This window comes from Nicotiana tomentosiformis, chromosome 11, assembly GCF_000390325.3.
Source record: "Nicotiana tomentosiformis chromosome 11, ASM39032v3, whole genome shotgun sequence".
NCBI classification, from domain to species: Eukaryota; Viridiplantae; Streptophyta; class Magnoliopsida; order Solanales; family Solanaceae; genus Nicotiana; species Nicotiana tomentosiformis.
In genome coordinates this window covers 121,672,020-121,692,627 of record NC_090822.1, presented here as the reverse complement: position 1 = coordinate 121,692,627, position 20,608 = coordinate 121,672,020, and the positions used below count along the sequence as shown (strand labels likewise).

Here is a 20,608-nt window from a genome sequence, read left to right as displayed (position 1 = left end):
CTTTATCGCATTTCAGTTCTTATTCCTTAGACGTTGTATTAGACTGTTCCTGGTATAGATGCTCATGTACTCGATGACTCCCCGATTTTGAGATAGATTGTGTTGTGTAGTGGGTTTATTTCTGTTCCTAAAAGGTTTTCTTAAATATTAATTGCTTCCGTCTAAAATGTTAAAGCTTTTACTATGTTAAGATAGTTGGGTAGTGGCTTGCCTAGTACCATGATAGGCGCCATCACGGCGGTTAGTTTTTGGGTCATGACAAGTTGGTATTAAAGCCTAGGTTACATAGGTTTCACTAGTCATGAGCAGGTTTAGTAGGGTCTTGCGGATCGGTACGGAGACGTCTGTACTTATCTTCGAGAGGCTGCCAAACCCTTAGAAAACTTCACATTCGTGAATTCTTGTCGTGCAAATCTGTTGATTCGGATAACTAAACTTTTATTATTCTATTCTCTCACAGATGGTGAGGACACGTACTACTGGGCAGGGTGGACAGCCACCAGTACCACCAGTCGAGTCCGCGAGAGGCCGAGGTCGCGGTAGGGGCAGAGGTGCAGTTCGCACAGCAGCTAGGGCAACACCTGCAGATACACCAGTTGCCTTAGTTCAGGAGCAGGTTCCAGTTGTGGATGAGTTAGTGGGACCAGCTCAGACACCACCTGTGCCCATTATGATTCCAGGCCTTCAGGAGGCCTTAGCTCAGATTCTGACAGTTTGCACCGACCTTGGTCAGGCGGCTCCGGCTCAGGCCGCACCTGCCACTTCTTAGGCCGGGGGAGGTACTTATACCCCTGCTGCCCGTACTCCAGATTAGGTAATACAGGGACTTCAGATACTGGGGGCACTTCCATCCCAGCCGGTTGCAGCTGCTCATGCCCATGTGGTTCCTGTTATGTCTGATGATGAGCAGCGGAGATTGGAGAGGTTTGGGAGACTCCAGCCTCCATCTTTCAGTGGTATAGAAGCGAAGGATGCCCAGGGTTTCTTGGACAAGTGTCATAGGATTCTCCGTACAGCATGTATTCTGGAGACCAGTGGGGTCTTGTTCACTACTTTTCAATTATCTGGGCTACCTTCAGTTGGTGGGATGCTTATGAGAGGCGTAGGTCGGTCGGCACAGCACCCCTTACATGGCAGGAGTTCTCCGTTCTCTTCCTGGAGAAGTTCCTGCCTCAGTTTCGCAGAGAGGAGCTGCGCAGGCAGTTCGAGCAGTTTCGTCAGGGTGATATGTTTGTGATGCAGTACGAGATGAGGTTTTTTGAGTAGGCCTATCATGCAGTCTGGTTGGTTCCCACCGATAGGGAGAGGATCATGAGGTTCATTGATGGCCTCACATTTCAGCTACGGCTGCTTGTGACTAGAGAGAGGGTGTCTGGTGCTACTTTCGATGAGGTTCTTGACATTGCTCATCAGATAGAGATGGTCTGTAGCCAGGAGTGGATTGAGAGGGAGGCCAAGATGCCTCGGGGACGGGGTGGATTCAGCGGTGTTGCTTATGGGGGTCAGTTCTACCACGACATGGGTCGTCCTTACAAGCATGCTCGGACGGCTCGACTTGTTCACCGTGGTGAATCATCTGGCTATGGTTCACACAGTTATCAGTAGGGTCACTCACCTCTTAGTGTCATTCCAGCTCAGAGTTCATCTTGTGCCCCATCGGGTCAAGTCTCGTCTATGCCAGGTCCTTCTACCAGTTATCCTGGTGCTTGGGGCCCCCTCTAATCCCCACCACTAGCACTGGGGAGTTGCTATGAGTATGGAGAGTTTGGCCACATCAGGAGATATTATCCCCGCCTTACGGAAGGTCCGGTTCAGCAGAGGAGTCAAAATACGGCTTCATCACCTGTTACTTTACCACCCGCTCAGCCAGCTCGGGGTGGGGACCAGTCAGCTAGAGATCACCCTAGAGGCAGAGGCTGATCAGATAGCGGTCAGGCCGATTCTATGCTCTTTCCGCCATACCAGATGTCATTGCTTCGGATGCTGTGATCACAGGTATTGTCTCAGTTTGCCACATAGATGCCTCTGTATTATTTGACCCTGGTTCTACTTATTCATATGTGTCCTCATATTTTGCTCATTATCTAGATAGGCCCCGTGAGTCTCTAGTTTCATCTGTTCATGTATCTAGTCCGGTGGGAGATACTATTATTGTGGACCGAGTATATCGATCATGCGTGGTGACTATTAGGAGTTTGGAGACCAAAGTAGATCTTTTGTTTCTTAGTATGGTCAATTTTGACGTGATTTTGGGTATGGACTGGTTGTCTCCATGTCATGTGGTTCTAGATTGTCACGCTAAGACCGTGACGTTGGCGATGCCGGGGTTGCCGAGGGTTGAGTGGTGCGGCTCTATAGACTATTTTCCCAGTAGAGTGATTTCATACTTGAAGGCTCAGCGGATGGTTGAGAAGGGTTGTTTATCTTATCTGGCTTTTGTGAGGGATATTAGTGCAGAGAACCCTGATATTGATTATGTTCCGGTGGTGCGAGATTTTCCGTATGTATTTCCTGCAGACCTGTCGGGTATGCCGCCTGATAGGGGTATTGACTTTGGTATTGATTTGGTTCCAGACACTGAGCCCATTTCTATTCCACCGTATCGTATGGCACCGGCAGAATTGAAGGAGTAGCTTCAGGAACTCCTTGATAAGGGGTTTATTAGGCCTAGTGTGTCACCTTGGGGTGCACCTGTTCTGTTTCTGAAGAAGAAGGATAGTACTATGATAATGTGCATTAATTATAGGCAATTGAACAATGTCACAATCAAGAACAAGTATCCTTTGTCGTCATTGATGACCTATTTGACCAGCTTCAGGGATCGAGGGTGTTCTCCAAGATTGATTTGAGGTCTGGGTATCACCAGTTGAAGATTCGGGACTCGGATATTCTTAAGACAACTTTCAGAACTCGTTATGGTCATTATGCGTTCTTTGTGTTTTCTTTTGGGCTGACTAACGCCCCAGCAGCGTTCATGCATCTGATGAACAGTGTATTTCAGCCTTATCTTGACTCGTTTGTTATTGCATTTATTGACGATATCCTGGTGTGCTCTCGTAGTCAGGAGGAGCACGCCCAGCATCTAAATGTTGTGTTGCAGCGGTTGAGGGAGGAGAAACTTTATGCCAAGTTCTCCAAGTGCGAGTTTTAGCTCAGCTCGATAGCATTCTTGGGGCACGTGGTGTCTAGTGAGGGTATTTAGGTGGATCCGAAAAAGATAGAGGCGGTTCAGAGTTAGCCCAGACCGTCCTCATCTACGGATATTAGGAGGTTTCTTGGCTTGGCCAGTTATTATCGTCGCTTCATGGAGGGTATCTTGTCTATAACATCGCCCTTGATAAAATTGACTCAAAAGGGTGCTCCTTTCTGGTGGTCGGATGAGTGTGAGGAGAGCTTTCAGAAGCTCAAGACTGCCTTGACCACAGCTCCAGTTCTAGTTTTGTCGTCAGTTGCGGGCTCTTATACAGTGTATTGAGATGCATCTCGGATCAACATTGGGTGTGTGTTGATGCAGGAAGGTAGAGTGATTGCTTATGATTCGCGCCAGTTGAAGCCTAATGAGAAGAACAACCTTGTTCATGATTTGGAACTAGCTGCCATCGTTCATGCATTGAAGACTTGGAGGCATTACTTCTACGGTGTGTCTTGTGAGGTGTTTACGGATCATCGGATCCTCCACCACTTGTTCAAATAGAAGGATCTCAATCTGAGGTAGCTGAGATGGTTGGAGCTGTTAAAGGACTATGACATCACTATTCTGTATCATCCAGGGAAGGCCAATATGGTAGCTGATGCCTTGAGTAGGAAGGTAGTGAGTATGGGTAGTCTTGCTTTTCTTCCCGTTGGAGAGAGAGCTCTTGCGGTTTATGTTCATGCTTTGGCCAACCGGTTTGTGAGATTGGAGATTTCAGAGCCCAGTCGGGTTCTCGCTTGTGTGGTTCCTCGGTATTCCTTATTTGATCGCATCAGAGAGTGCTAGTATGATGATCCTCATTTGCTTGTCCTCAAGGATAGGGTATTGAGGATGAATGGTAGGATTTGTGTGCCCAATGTGGATGGGCTACGTGAGTTGATTCTTCAAGAGGGCCACAGTTCGCGATATTTCATTTATCCGGGTACCACAAAAATGTATCAGGACTTGAGGCAGCACTATTGGTGGAGGAGGATGAAGAAGGACATAGTGGGGTTTGTAGCTCGATGCCTTAATTGTCAGCAGATAAAATATGAGCATCAGAGACCAGGTGGCTTTCTTCAGAGGATAGATATTCCAGAGTGGAAGTGAGAGCGGATCACCATGGATTTCATAGTTGGGCTCCCACTGACTTTGAGAAAGTTTGATGCTATTTGGGTGACTGTGGATCGGCTGACCAAGTCCGTGCACTTCATTCCAGTGGGCACCACTTATTATTCAGAGTGGCTGGCTGAGATTTACATCAGAGAGATTGTCCGTCTTCACGGTGTGCCGGTATCCATTATTTCAGATAGAGGCACATAGTTTACATTATAGTTTTGGAGAGCCGTGCAGCGAGATTTGGGCACTTAGGTGGAGTTGAGTACAACATTTCACACTCAGATGGACGGGAAGTCCAAGTGCACTATTCAGATATTGGAGGATATGATATATGCATGTGTCATTGATTTTAGGGGTTCATGGGACCAGTTTCTGCCACTCGTGGAGTTTGCTTACAACAACAGTTATCAATCGAGCATCCAGATGGCCCCGTATGAGGCCTTGTATGTGAGGCAATCTAGATCTTTGGTGGGTTGGTTTGAGCCCGGTGAGGCTAGGTTATTGGGTACAGACTTAGTTCAGGATGCATTGGACAAGGTTAAATTGATTCAGCAGCGGCTTCGCACGACGCAATCTAGACAGAAGAGCTATGCCGACAGGAAGGTCCGTGATGTGTCTTACATGGTTGGGGAGAAGGTTATGTCGAAGGTTTCACCCATGAAGGGTGCTATGTGGTTCGGGAAGAAGGGCAAGTTGAACCCTCGGTTCATTGGGCCGTTTGAGGTACTTTAGAGGATTGGGGAGGTGTCCTACAAGCTTGCCTTGCCACCTAGCTTGTCGAGTGTGCATCCAGTATTTCATGTTTCTATGCTCCGAAAGTATGTTGGCAACCCATCTCATGTTTTGGATTTCAGCACGGTTAAGTTGGATGGTGATTTGACTTACGATGTGGAGCTGGTGGCTATTCTGGGTCGACAGGTTTGAAAGTTGAGGACAAAGGATATAGCTTCAATATAGGTGCAGTGGAGAGGTCGGCTTATTGAGGAGGCTACTTCGGAGACCGAGCGGGAGATGCGGAGCAGATATCCACACCTATTTAAGACTCTGGGTATGTTTCTAGACCCGTTCGAGGATGAACATTTATTTAAGAGGGGGAGGATGTAACAAACTGACCGGTCGTTTCGAGAGTTGTAGCCCAATTACCCTTTTTTGCTCATTTTTGTACTTCACTGTTGCTTTATGACTTATCGGGTTAGTTGGTTCGGGTCCAGAGAGAATTCAGAGTGAATTGAGACACTTAGTCTCTTAATTAAAAGATTAAGTTGGAAACGTCGACCGGATATCGACTTATGTGTAAACAACCTCGGATTGGAATTTTGATGGTTCCGTTAACTTCATTGGGTGATTCTTGACTTACGAATGTGTCCTGATTGTGATTTAGAGGTCGGGAGTAGAATTAGGCTTGAAATGGCGAAAGTTAGAATTTTGAAAAGTTTGATCGGGAGTGAAATTTTTGATATCAGGGTCGGATTGGATTTCCGGAAGTTGGAGTAGGTTCGTGGTGTCATTTATGACTTGTGTGCAAAATTTGAGGTCAATCGGACGTAATTTGATAGGTTTGGGCGTCGTTTGTAGAATTTGAAAATTTCGAAATTCATTAGGCTTGAATCCGTGTGTAATTCGTGTTTTGAGGTTGTTTGAGGTGGTTTGAGGATTCGACTAAGTTCGTATTGGGTTATAAAACTTGTTGGTAGTTTGGTTGAGGTCCCGGGGGCCTCAGGTTGATTTCGGGTGGTTAACGGACCAAGTTTTGAAGTTGGAAGACTACTGAAGTTTGGACTCAGCTGGTGTAATCGCACCTTCGGAAGTTTTATCGCAGGTGCGAGCCTGCAAAAGTGAAGACAGTGGCCGCAGAAGCGGGCAAGGCCAGGAAGGGCAGGGGATGCAGGTGCGTCTGAGGATGTGCATCTGCGAGCCCGTAGATGCATGAATAGCTCCGCAAATGCGAAGTTTGAAGGCTTGGGCATTTACGCAAAAGCGGACGAAGGGCCGCAGAAGCGCCTCCGCATGTGCGAGACCTGGAGCGCAGGTGCGAGCCCAGTGGCTTAAGTGGTTTCCACAGAAGTAGAGGTATAACTGCAAAAGCGATTCCGCAGGTGCAGATGAGAAGTCACAGGTGCGAAAGGCCTGGGCAGAGCATATATATACGAGACTTCAAAATTTTTCACCATTTTCACCGCGTTGAGCTCGGAGTTTGGAGGATTTTAAGAGGGATTTTGAAGTTATTATTGATATAAGCTCCTTGTATCCATTTATCTTCAAAAATGATATTTTTCCACTGATTTTACACCTAGTTGGTGAGTGTTTTAGGTGAAATTTGGGAGTTTAGGGCTAGTGAATTGGAGAGTGAATTTTTGGGGATTTGGATGATCAAATGGTGTCGGATTTTGATAAATTTGGTATGGTTAGACGCGTGAGTGAATGGCTGTTCAGGTTTTATGACTTTTGTCGGATTTCGAGACGTGGACTCGGGGGTTTTCGAGCCAAATTCGGATTTTGGCTTATAGTTTCGTGTTTTTCTTATGGAATTGATTCCTTTAGACTATATTAATTGTATTATACTGCTTGTGGCTAGATTCGGGGCGTTTGGGGACCGATTCGAGAGGCAAGGGCACTTTGGAGTAGAGTTTTATGCGGTTTGAGGTAAGTAACAGTTTTAAATCTGGTCCTGAGGGTATGAAACCCCGGATTTTGTTGTTATATGATTGTTTGATGGTGACGCACGTGCTGGGTGATGGGCATGTGGGCGTGCACCATAGGAATAGTTACTTGGTCCATTCCGTGGAACTGTAAAGTTGAATAACTTGTTGTTAGCTATATGCTCTCCCTATGTTGTAGAAATTTGACTATAAATCCTGTTAGGAGTCATGTTTAGGATCGGTGACTACGCTATTGGGACCTGCAGAAGTCATGTACTCGTTGAATTAATTTCTAATTGATGTTCTGTACGCAGTCACAGATTACTTGTGTATCATATATCAGTCTCTTCTTGTTTCTTGCTGATGCAATATATTATATTTGTTTGGGCTGATTTTTATTAGTTCTGAGAGCCCAAGAGACTGGAGAGGTTGGTGACTGAGTTAGGGCCTGAGTGCCGAGCTATGAGCTATATGTATGTATATGGATCGGGTCGCATGCCACAACGAGCCTCAGGGCTGTATATACATATGGATCGGGTTGCACGCCGCAACGAGTCTTATGGCTATTTGTATGGGATCGGGCTGCACGACGCAGCGATATAGCGCTTGAGCTGAAGGAGCCCCTCCAGAGTCTGTACACCCCCAGTGAGCGTAGGTACCTATTGAGTGTGAATGTTGAGGGCTGAGAGCTGAGTGATGAGCTATTGAGAAAGATTGAGTGATTGTTGCCCTGAGAGGCGGTATTTGCTTCTATTGTTGTTGCACATAGTTGTTATATGTCATTGTTTTCAAACTTCTAAGGGATTTTGTATCAATATTTTTCTCGAACTTGGCATGTATAAATTGATTTGACTTAAATTGCTGAATTTGAAAGCAGGTCTACTTTCTTGTTGAGATTTCTGATAATGATCTATAACTTTATAGCTCGTCACTATATTTCAGTTCCTTATTTTTTATTGTTACTTACTGAGTTGGTTGTAATCACGCTACACCCTGCACTATCTGTGTAGATGCAGGTGTTCCCGGTCATAGCGGGTGTTGATATTTGAGCAGCTGATCCGGGAGACTATCGAGGTAGTTGAATGGCATTCGCAGGCCTTCGCTCTCCTTCATTCTCTTTATCACATTTCAGTTCATATTCCTTAGACATTGTATTAGACTGTTCCTGGTATAGATTCTCATGTACTCGATGACTCCCCGATTTTGGGATAGATTGTATTGTGTAGCGGGTTTATTTCTGTTCCTAAAAGGTTTTCTTAAATATTAATTGCTTCCGTCTAAAATTTTAAAGCTTTTACTATGTTAAGATAGTTGAGTAGTGGCTTGCCTAGTACCACGATAGGCGCCATCATGACGGTTAGTTTTTGGGTCGTGACACTCACGAACGCGAAGAAGGAAACCAGGCACATGCATCAGAAAATTCCAGCCAAGTTCCAAGTTCAAAATTCATTCCGTTAACCATCCGAAACTCACTTGAGGCCTCTAAGACCTCAACCAAACATACCATCAAGTCCCAAAATATCATACGAACTTAGTCAAAACCTTAAATCACATCAAACAATGCTAAAACCACAAATCATACCCCAATTCAAGCTTAATGAAACTAAAAGTTTCCAACTTCTACATTCGATGCTGAAACCTATCAAATCAAGTCCGATTGACCTTAAATTTTGCACACAAGTCATAAATAACATAACAGACCTATTAAATTTTTCAGAACTAGATTCCAAACCCGATATCAAAAATCCAACTCCCCGGTCAAACTTTCAAAATTAAATTTCTATTTTAGCCATTTCAAGTCTAATTTAACTATGGACTTCTAAATAATTTTTCGGACACGCTCCTAAGTCCAAAATCAACATACGGAGCTATTGGACTCATGATAATTCTATTCCGAGGTCGTTTACGTATTTTTCATTATCCGGTCAATTATTTCAACTTAAGCTTTCATCCTTGAGACTTAGTTTTTCAATTTCATTCCAAAACCTCACCAGACCTGAACCAATTACTCTGGCAAGTCACATAACATTTGTAAAGAATAGATTGAGCAATAAATGTGGGAACGGGGCTTAAATATTCAAAACGACCGACCGGGTCGTTACATTCTCCCCCACTTAAACATACGTTCGTCCTCGAATCCGCCAAGAGTTGATTCCAAGCCATCACATCGCTATTCCATCTTACCTCGCACATACCCGGGGGTGATCCCATGCCACCCTATTCCATATAGGCCTGACAATATCACGTAATTGAAGATCATTACTTCAACCTTAGTCCATAAACCTTGAAATTCAATTTCCAACATTCAGAATTTATTTTCAAGATCTGAATCTCACATCTACACACTGTATGAGTCTGAACAAGCTATATCAAGCCATAATCATAATCTCATATATAATCACGTAACATACTACACAACTCAACATGCTCGCAACACCATTCTCGATCACATTAACTAATCCAAACTAACCCGGTACTAGTATTAAACCCCATATCAAGCCAAACCTCATTCCAAAACCTTCGCACAGTGCTGATATTAAATGAAACACGTGGAATCTCATAACCACTCATTAGATCAGCAAGTCATGGAGGCTCTCTCGCCCCAACCCGAACCATAATCACTTCTGAACTTAAATTTCTATTTTACCCATTTCAAGCCTAATTTAACTACGGACTTCCAAATAATTTTTCGGACCTGCTCCTAAGTCCAAAATAAATATACGGAGCTATTGGAATCATTAAAATTCTAATATGGGATCGTTTACACATGTTTTATCATCCGGTCAATTATTTCAACTTAAACTTTCATCCTTGAGACTAAATGTTCCGATTTTATTCCAAAATCTTACCGGACCCGAACAAATTACCTTGGCAAGTCACATAACAATTGTAAAGCACAAATTGAGCAGTAAATGGGAAAACGGGGCTGAAGTACTCAAAGTGATCGGTCGGGTCATTACAGGCGCGCAGCGAAGCACTCGCATTTTGATGTGAAGCGATAATTTATACAAAAAATAAAATATTATATATAACTAAAAACTAAATAATAATTATATATTAATAAATATATCAAGCCTATTGTATTTAGTATACACTAGATCATTGAGACACGATAGCTGAAGCTTATTCCTTTTCTTGGAGTGAATCTGCGCATAAGTTGTTTAGATTAATTAATAGATACTAATAATAATACAATATAGAATATATTAATATAATAAATTTTCTTCTTACATGCTCAAATACGCTCCAATTTCTCTCGCATCCAGATGCACTACAAGTTAGGCTTAGTACTTTGACGGCAAACGTTTGCAAGTTTGGAGTTTGATATCCAAATTGAATTCACCATTCAACTATAGAAAAATATTTTAAAAGTTAATAAGTATAAATAAATCAAATAAATTAAATTAAAGCTATAAGGATATCTATATTAAAGTTAGTTACCTGGCGACCTTATGTCTCTAGTACTAATGGCCGCTTGTAAAGGACATCTACTTGTGAGTACCTACCAAACTCCTCCCCTATTTGATCTACCATCGTTGAATAGGGGACCAACTTCTCAAGACATTGATGGTATCCAACCCACACCTCTGAATCCAAAGTGTCATCTCTACTATTCTTGTAAAATAATCCCAGGTTCAGAATATGGCATGCTGCATGCAAAGGTAGATGGAGTTGATTCGACCACCTATTATCAATAATCTTAAAAACTTTCTCATATTTCCTAACATCTCCCTCAAATGACACTTAAATAGTCTCTTTGGCTCTATCCATAGCTTCATAAAGATAGCCCATTGATAGTTTTTTCTCCCCATCTACCATACGAAGCACCCTAATCAAAGGACCACCAACTTTAAGAGCCCGAACGACGTCATTCCAGAATGATGGAGAAATAAAAATTTTGGCAGTTTCTTTCCCCGCAGCTTCCTTTGCATAACTATTATCTTTCCATTCATTTGAAAGAACCAGATTTCTCAAGTTTTTCTTTTGCAAATAAAAACTATGCAAAGTTAAGAAAGCCGTTGCAAATCTAGTCTTGGCCGGTCTCACAAATTTCTTTCATTTGTGAATTTTCTCATCCAATTCAGCAACAATTGCCTCTGACTGATGTAAGAATATATCTTTAAGGCCTTAGTGAAAACTGTAAAAGTAACAATAACAATTTTATAGTTAATACTTAATAGGACATACATATAAATAAAGTTAAAGCTTTAAAGATAACTATATTAAAGTTACCTGAAGCATATGGGTTTTCCTTGAATATGCCACCAACATCAAATTGATACAATGGGAACCACATGGAGTCCAATAAATGTGTGGATACATAGCTTCCATCATCTTACCCGCACTAACATTCTCACTAGCATTATCGGTAACAACTTGTACAATATTTTTCTTTCCAATTTTATCAATAGTCTTTCTAAACAAGCTGTACAATTTGCTTCCATCCGTAGAAGAGTTTCTAGCATTGTAAGATTCAAGAAAAATACTCCCTCTTGAAGAGTTCACCAACACATTTATGATTATTTTTTCATTCTGTGTTGTCCATTTATCCATCATAATGGAACATCCAAACTTGTTCCATTCCACTTTATGCTCCTCAATAATTCTGTCTATCTTCTTCACCTCTTTTTTAAGGTGAGGTACTCTAACTTCATACTAGCTAGAAGGCTTCATTCCTAGGCCATATTGTTGTCATGACCCAAATTCTCCTATAGGCTGTGATGGCGCCTAGCGTCGCCGCTAGGCAAGCCAACGGTGAAATAACTATGTGATTACTCTTTTCAATAAGTTTTCAAGTAATTAAATTCCATTGATTAAGAAATTAAGAAGCAGCAGATTTGAAATAAATACAATGAAAGCAACTAAGAGCAATCATAATAATAATAACACTCCAAAACTATTAAGTCCACTAGTGTGTGTTTCAAGACATGGTGTCATAAGTGTATGAGCACTAATAGAATATACAAAACTCTAACTACTGTCTGAAATAAAAATAGATAGAAAATAAGTGCAAAAGAGAGACTCTAGGTGCTGCGAAACCGCTCAAGAAGCAGCTCACCACTAGGCCTCAGGGTAACGGGAATGCGCGTCGGCATGACCCTCTGATGCACTGCCTCAGATCTTGCACGGTTAGTGAAGAAGAGTAGTGTGAATACATAAACAACATATACCCAGTAAGTATCAAATCTAACCTCGAAGAAGTAGTGACGAGAGGCCGACATCGACACTTATTATGGGCTAACAGTAAGAAAAATACAGAAGTTCTAAATAAGCATGGGTACATGTATATAATTACAGCAATTCAATAACAAGCAGGAAATAAATAATTCTTTCACTCATGATAAAATCCCAATTTAATTTCTGTCTTATATTATTAAACCTCTCAAGCCATGAAATAACATCAAATATATATATATATATAATTTAACTCCAAATATTATCACGCGTGATTATGCCGAGGTTGTACGGCCCAATCCAAAATAACATGTATACTGTCGAAGTTCGTACGACATAAACCATAGATGCATCTATCTATTGCCGAGGCGTTCGGCCCACTACACAAGAAGAGAGGATATTTTACAAGAATTTGGTTTAAAAGTTATTACAAGGCTAATACACAAAGAAGCACAATTTTCATTAGCTGTCAAGTAACCCGCCAGAACTCAAGTAAGTGTAATTCGGTCTTTACATTTTCCTTAACAAGTTCCAATATCATTTAGGCATTTTAACTAACAACTAGGGTGCATAGATTACAACTATTACATGATTTGGGCCATAAACTACCCGGACATAAGCATAATTATTAGCTACGCACGGACTCTCGTCACCTCGTGCGTATGTAGCCACCACAATTATAAGAAAATATTAATTTAAATCACCTATGGGGTAAATTCCCTCTTACAACATTAGACAAGAGACTTACCTCGTCTCAAAGCTCGCATTTCGACCTCAAATTCACTTTAAAGTCTCAACTCGGTGTCGAAAAATTCGAAACTAGTCAAAAGTTGTATAAATTAATCAATACATGTTCCAAAATTCATAATTTAACCATATGTAACCCATAACCATATGAACTCAAATATATAATTTTCATCACATTCCATAATCATTTTTGAGGTTAAATTCCATTTTTATCAAAATCTAGGTTTTTCATCTAAACCCATAATTTTTACAAACTTACATGTTAAAATCTACCCATAATATATGTATTTAACTGACATTATATAGAAATTACTTACCTTCAATTGCTAGGTGAAACCCCTCTCTAAAAAGATCCAAAATCAGCCAAGGGAATGAAAAATGAGAGAAAATGGTTCAAGTCCCATTTTTAAAACAAGACACTGCTCAGACATGCCTTCTTCGCGATTATGGACGAGGCCTCGCGATCGCGAAGGCAAACTGCCCAGGCTCAAAAAATTTGGACATTGCGAACGCAACTAGGGCCTCGCGGACGCGGAGACTCACCTTGCCTTCCCTTCACCAATGCAAGGGAACCTTCGCGAACATGAAGACCACTCAGTGCAACCCATCTCCAACCTCCTCCCTTACGCGAACGCTGGCTACTTTACGTGGATGCGGAGATCACAGGTCCTAGACCTTCGCGAATGCGAGCTAGCTATCACGAATGCATAAGACAAATTCCAGTCCCCCATTTTTCCTTCTTCGCGAACGTGGCCCCTTCCTCGCGAACGCGAAGAAGGAAACCAGAACCAGCAATGACAACATTTTGGACTTAGCTCTGGGCGGTCCGAAACTCACCCGAGCCACCCAGGAACCCGTCCAAATGCACTAACAAGTCCATAAATATGATACGGACCTGCTCGAACTCTCGCAGCATGTAAAACGACATCAAAACTAAGAATCACACCCCAAACAAAATTGAATCAACTTATGAACTTCAAGTTCTTCCAACTTGCTCCGAACGCGCCAAATCATACCTAAACTACTCAGAATGACACCAAATTTTGCGTGCAAGTCTTAAATCACCGTACAGAACTATTTCCAGGTGCGGAATCTGACCTCGATAACACCAAAACCTAGTCCAAACCAAATTTAAAGAACTTTTAAACCTTCAATAAGCCAACTTTCAACATTAAGCGCCGAAACGCTCCCGGGTCATCCAAAACTCGATCCGAACATATGCCCAAGTCCAAAATTAATATACGAATCTATTGGGACCGTTACATCCCGATTTTTGGTCGTTTACTCAAAATATTGACCAAAGCCAAACTATGGAACCAAGTGTTCCGATTTCAACCCGAACCCTTCCAAACCCGAACTAACTACCCTCGCAGGTTATAAAATAGTAAAAGCACAAACGGAGAGTATTATTTAGAGGAAGGGAGGATCTAGAAAGCAAAATGACCGGTTGGGTCGTTACAATTGTCCTACGGCCTTAATGAATTTATTAAAAGTTTTATAGTTAACACAATTGAAAGGAAGCCATGCATCGTACATCCATGCTGCAAATACACTTACGGCACGATCCCTCAAAATCTTCTTGGCTTATAAACCTGAACCAGAATCGCCTTTTCCCTTTTCTTGTTGTTTTGCCGAGAAATAAAGATTGAAATGACCGTTTGTCACCGTACGCATCGTGGATGACCCACTAGAACAATTTGAAGATATCTTTTGAGTTTGTTTTGGGGTCGGAAGGGTCCTATTTTATCATCTTCATCCATTTCATCATCTTCATCAATTAGATTCACCAATGCTTCATAATTCATTTGAGTTTTTGTCATATTTTTCTTCTCAACAAATGCTTTTACTTCCTCCCTAACCTCGGACGGACAAAGAGGACATTGTACTATATTTTTAAATCCACCTATCAAGTGTTGCTTGTGACAAGTTATTCCACCATGATATATTTTATCACAAAACACACATGTAATTGCGGATCTTGATGAGCCTTGTATAGCATAATTCCAAGCTATATCATTTCTTTTATTACTATCGGATGACGCCATTTCAATGCGATTTTATAGAAAAAAAAATTATCAAGTCAATATGCAATTAATTCTACACTATAAGACTATAAGTCTATAACTAAAAATATATAGCAGAAAAAACAAAGCCAAAAAAGAGACTCTACTGCCTTTGCTCTGCCTCTGCTACTTTATCGAAATAAAGCAAAAAAATATAAGAGAAGAAGAAAAGAGAAGAGAAGAAATAAAGAAAGAAAGAAAGAAAGAGCCTTAGCTGCTTGCTCGAAAAATAGAGCACAAAAAAATAGACAAGAAGAAGAAAAAGGAAGAAAGAACTTATCAATGAAGAAAGAAGAGAAGCATACCTGGGTTACAGTCACTGATGGCTGATGATGGAAGAATATGAATCCCAAGCCCTAATTTTACTGTCGTTAATGGCTGAGAAAAGGTCACTGAAAAAGAAGAAGTGAAAAACCCAAGCCCTAAATTTGTATTTTAATCTCTGTTGGTCGCTCCCTTTTCTTCTCTTTGTTTTAAGAAAAGGTCGCTTCACATCGCCACTCGCATCGCAGCATCACTCGCTACACAGGCAAAGGCGCGCGCCTTTTCAAAATCGTAACGCAACAGAGCAAAATGGCGATACTGCCTCGCTTCGCCTCGCCACTCGCTATTAGCGACGTAGCGCTCACTATTTACATCACTGCCTTCACCTTTTGAATGGGAATGGGAACACATTTCTCAGCTAGCAAAATTTAGCCACATTGACCTTTCTCAATTGTGCATGCATGTTCGATATATGTATGTACCTGTATGTTGGCTACATATTAAAAACTTGAATAATAAAAAAGTCAGGAACTGCAAGAGTTAAATAAATTATTGGACTTCAAGCTACTTTTAGCTAAACTATTTTCTGTTCTACACTTGTTGATCACAACTTGAGCTTTAATTTCTCACAGAATAGGATTAATGGAGAATTAAGAGTTGATTCTCTATTTCTGAAGAATTGTTAAGCACTAAAAGTCCCAGTTCTGGAAATCCTGTTTGTGAATCCATCATTGCAGTTGAGTATATTGGTGTGGTTTGGAAGTACAAAGATCCATTGTTACCATCTGGTCCTAATGAGAGAGCACAAGCTAGGTTATGGGCTAACTAAATTGACAAGTTAAATCTTAAAAATATGCTATCCTTTTGTGCAAACATGTCCTCGAAAAAAAATGAAGTATTAGGTATTTGAATATGAGCAATATCGACTAAAATTTAGTATATAGAACTCCTTTCCCGCAGCAGACTTCGCAAAATTAGTGTTGCCAAGCTAGCTATATTCGCCAAAGATGGATGGGGGGAAATTGACTCCAATTGTGAAAGCATTGTTTTTTTCATTATATGTTAATAAAGATTTTGGTGGACTGAAAAAAAATAGGCAAAATACATAAAGAGACACTTAAAGTTAGCCTCAGATGTCTATCTCACACACCAACTCATTCAATAATCAAGTAGACACTTCAACTTGGCACAGGTGTATCTCGCACACATCCTGAGCTGACGTACCAAAATGTTTGATTTTCACACAACTTTGGGCGCGTGAAAGCTCTTAACATTATATTTTTATTTTATTTTATTTTCATGTGTGGTCCACTTTCTTCATCTCCAATCAAGGCATAGTCACTGCCACTTTTCCGCCACCATCACGAACTCATCACCACCCTCACGCTATCACCCCAACAAGAACAACACCAAATACACCATTCAATAACCCGTAAAATTAAACAGTATTGTAATTTTTATGACAACCATGTAAATAGAGGATAAGCGAATAGAAGAAGTATTATTATTATAATATCCGATCGAATTAGACAAGCAGCCGATGGAATTATTGCCAATTTTTCCATGAATCTGGATGCGGCCTTAACCCTAGTTTGCAACTGCAAGCGTTGTGGAATCCTCCGATGTGTTGTCAGAATCGTCACCACCATCGATATCCGTTATGCGGTAGCGATGAAAACGAGAACGGCAGTGAGTAAATAGATGACAATGCAATATTTCGTTGAATTATTGAAGCAAGTGATGAATTTTCTAAAAATAATGAAAATTAAATTAAATAGAGATGATGAATTTTCTTAAAAAAACGAAAATGAAATTGAATAGAAAATGAGGGTTGTATGATTTGGTGGAAATTTATGGAGAAGAAGAAAGAGGGTGGGCGGTGAAGGAGATGGTAGAGAGGATTTTCTAACGTTTTTATTTTTAAGGAGACGGGGGTGTTCACGAGACACACCTGTGCCAAGTTGAGGTGTCTACTTGAGTATTGAGTAAGTTGGAGTGTAAGATAGACATCTAAAACCAACTTTAAGTATCTCTTTATGTATTTTTCCCAAAAAAAACAAAGAGAGGATTTCGTCTTGGGTTTTATCTTAGAGAAGGGTGCTTTAATTGTGAAGGGAAGTAGATTGCTAGCCTCTTGGATTTTTAATATGCGAGTGGTCATAGTTTATAGTTCACCATTGGCGGAATAGGTTAAAGCAAAATAAAAATCAAATCTATCTCTTGGACACGTGTCATAAGCACCCTGTCTTTTTTAGTTTGCACATGTCCAATACATTGCTAGTGTCACGCCAGCTAATATAGTGGAATTAATTATACTTGAAAATAGTTTATGGGATTAAAGGACTCCTTTAAAAGTACGGAAAAAGGCTAAAACTACCCTGAACTATTAGAATTGGTACAGAATTGCCCTTCGTCCATCTATTGAGCCAAAATTGTCCCTACCATTTTGGCTCAAATCTACCTTTAAAAGTTAAAACTAACAGTCCAAAACTAATTAAAAAATATTATAAATTTTAATGATGTGTCTCATTCTTATTGGACGAAATTAAACTCCACTCCAGATCTATCAAATCCACCTGTATAACCTGACCCATCAACCCAACCCAAAAAAAAGAACCCGCCCTCTCTTCTTAAAATATGACGTAGCTATTTGATCTTCTTCCTTTATTAATTAAGGTTCTTTATATTCTTCACTCTCCCAACTCGGAAAAATATAGTTCTCGGAAAAATATAGTTCTTAGATTTTTTCTATCTACTTTTAGATTCAAATGTCCGTATCTTCTTCTTCTTCTTTTGTCTCTCGCAAACAGATATATGGAAAGCTCAAATTAGCTTTTTCTTGGTCATAAGCTTATAAGCCTTTGTGAGACAAAGAAACCTAAATAGCTCCCATATCTCGTTAGACTGTCGTAAGCTGCCAAATCAAGATATAGCAAAGCTCAACCATCTGATGAATAAGAACGAATATCTTCACCACCTCATTGAACTTATTTGCTAAAGAGTGACAATTAAGCCTGTTAGGATCGGGAACTCGGGTAGTGCGGAATATAGCCAAACAACGGTATAATGGCAATAACAAAGACAATGGGAGTTGATAACAACGACAATTAAAGTAGATAAAGAAGACACAAATTTAACGTGGTTCGGTCAAAGTGACCTACGTCCACAAGTGGAGAGGAGCAATTTACTATAACAATAAGAGTACAAAAGAGAGTACAAAATTAGAGTAAACACTCTAATTAATCCCAAATACCCTAAGAGAATAACCTCACAAGATCACTCCAAAGAAAGGGTTCACACAAGTGCTTCCCAACACTAACTCTCATACAAAATACTCTTAATAAAGGAAGAAAGGAAGAAACAAGAATTGAAGACAAGTCTTGTTGGTGTATCTACAAATGAGGAGAAACTCTTCTATTTATAGCAAGAAATTCTTAGCCTAATAATGGATATTATGTCATGGCAAATGTCATGATCCACAAATTTGTTATAATGGATATTATGTCATGGCAAATGTCATGAACCACAAATTTATTATAATGGATATTATGTCATGGCAAATGTCATAAAAATTGGCAATATTACAAATCTCCACCTTGGCCTAATTTTGGCTGATATAGTAAATTTGCTCCACCTTCTCCGCAAAAGCCCCAATGGGCATATGTCAAAATTTAATGCCATCAAAATCAGACAAATTATCTGATACCGAAACTGTAGTAGGGCCTATAACAGTGGATCCCAATAAAGTATACAACGAACCAGATCTGTGTGCTTTCATGATCACACGAGCACCTTGAAAAATTTTCAGAACTCCACATTCACCAGTGAATTTGCACCCAAGGGATTCTAAAGTGCCCAAAGATATGAGATTTTTCTTCAACTCAGGAACATATCTAACATCGGTAAGAGTTCTCACCACATCATCGTGCATTTTGACCCGAATTGTACCTTTGCCAATAACGGTACAAGTAACATTGTTACCCAATTGGACAACTACACCTGCAACTGAATCATATGTAGAAAACAAGTCCCTTCTAGGACACATATGATATAAACAACCGGAATCTAAAATCTACTCATTGTCTAATCTGAAACTAGTTTCAGTTGCTAAAAATATAGTTCCCTCAACCTCATCAGTTGCTACACTAGCTTCGGCGGTGTCAGTATTTTTGTGCTCATTTTTTCTTTCTTTGTGCTTTTCTTTATTTTTCAGTTTATAGTATTCAGAGATATTGTGACATTTCTTATGACAATAGCGACACTCTAAATTATTGTATCTGGAATTGGAGTCGGATTTGCCCCTAACAAACAAGCCAACTTCCGCTTGAGTTCCACTAGCTTCCCCAGTAATATCTCTATCTATCTGTTCTTTTGATTTTAAGATAGATTTAATATCCTTATAAGAGATATTATCCTTTGCATAAAGCATAGTATCTCTTATATGCTTAAAAGATGGGGTAGAGAACAAAGCAGTAACACAGCTTGATCCTCATCTTTAATATCAGCATCTATATTACTCAAATCCATAAGAATGGAATCAAAGGTGTCAAGATGAGAGAGAATAGAGGTACCTTCACTCATACGAATTGTATAAAGCTTCTGCTTCAGGTAAAGTCTATTTTCCACCGTCCTTTTCATATATAAAGTTTTCAATTTTTCCCACATGCCTTTAGCTGTGGTTTCAAAAGAAACTTCACGTAAAACCTCATTTGAGAGATTTAAAATGATACCTGTTTTTGCCCTTTTGTCTATAACGGCAAACTCCTCATCCGTCATTTTATCCGGCTTTTTCTCCTTTCCTTGCAATGCCAAGTCTAAGCCATCCTGAATTAGGATAGCTTCCATCTTTAATTGCCACATTCTGAAGTTTGCACTTCGGTCAAATTTCTCAACATAGGTCTTTGTTAGAGTCATATTGGCTACTAAAATAAACCCGGTTAGATCTTGATCTGATACCAATTTGTTAGGATCGGGAACTCGGGTAGTGCGGAATATAGCCAAACAACGGTATAATGGCAATAACAAAGACAATGGGAGTTGATAACAACGACAATTAAAGTAGATAAAGAAGACACAAATTTAACGTGGTTCGGTCAAAGTGACCTACGTCCACAAGCGGAGATGAGCAATTTACTATAACAATAAGAGTACAAAAGAGAGTACAAAATTAGAGTAAACACTCTAATTAATCCCAAATATCCTAAGAGAATAACCTCACAAGATCACTCCAAAGAAAGGGTTCACACAAGTGCTTCCCAACACTAACTCTCATACAAAATACTCTTAATAAAGGAAGAAAGGAAGAAACAAGAATTGAAGACAAGTCTTGTTGGTGTATCTACAAATGAGGAGAAACTCCTCTATTTATAGCAAGAAATCCTTAGCCTAATAATGGATATTATGTCATGGCAAATGTCATGATCCACGAA

General features: G+C 40.3%; 2 protein-coding genes across 2 annotated transcripts; one reads left to right on the top strand and one right to left on the bottom strand.

Annotated features, from left to right (window-relative positions):
- The first annotated feature begins 2,402 nt into the window (after positions 1 to 2,402).
- LOC138902100 (uncharacterized) lies at positions 2,403 to 4,282 on the top strand. Its single transcript, XM_070189912.1, has 4 exons — positions 2,403 to 2,567; positions 3,515 to 3,638; positions 3,771 to 3,888; positions 4,015 to 4,282. The coding sequence occupies exons 1-4, from the start codon at positions 2,403 to 2,405 to the stop codon at positions 4,280 to 4,282; spliced, it is 675 nt and encodes a 224-aa protein (XP_070046013.1).
- Positions 4,283 to 10,674: 6,392 nt separating this feature from the next.
- LOC138902099 (uncharacterized) lies at positions 10,675 to 11,484 on the bottom strand. Its single transcript, XM_070189911.1, has 2 exons — positions 11,164 to 11,484; positions 10,675 to 10,911 (listed from the first exon to the last, which is right to left on the bottom strand). The coding sequence occupies exons 1-2, from the start codon at positions 11,482 to 11,484 to the stop codon at positions 10,675 to 10,677; spliced, it is 558 nt and encodes a 185-aa protein (XP_070046012.1).
- Positions 11,485 to 20,608: the final 9,124 nt, after the last annotated feature.

Coding starts and splice junctions, on each gene's coding strand:
- LOC138902099 (XM_070189911.1), bottom strand. CDS start 11,484: ATGGATAAATGGACAACACAGAATGAAAAAATAATCATAAATGTGTTG. Junction 10,912..11,163: donor GGAAAACCCATATGCTTCAG/GTAACTTTAATA, acceptor TATTTGCAAAAG/AAAAACTTGAGAAATCTGGT.
- LOC138902100 (XM_070189912.1), top strand. CDS start 2,403: ATGGTTGAGAAGGGTTGTTTATCTTATCTGGCTTTTGTGAGGGATATT. Junction 2,568..3,514: donor TTGACTTTGGTATTGATTTG/GTTCCAGACACT, acceptor GTGTTGATGCAG/GAAGGTAGAGTGATTGCTTA. Junction 3,889..4,014: donor GTTCATGCTTTGGCCAACCG/GTTTGTGAGATT, acceptor CCTCAAGGATAG/GGTATTGAGGATGAATGGTA.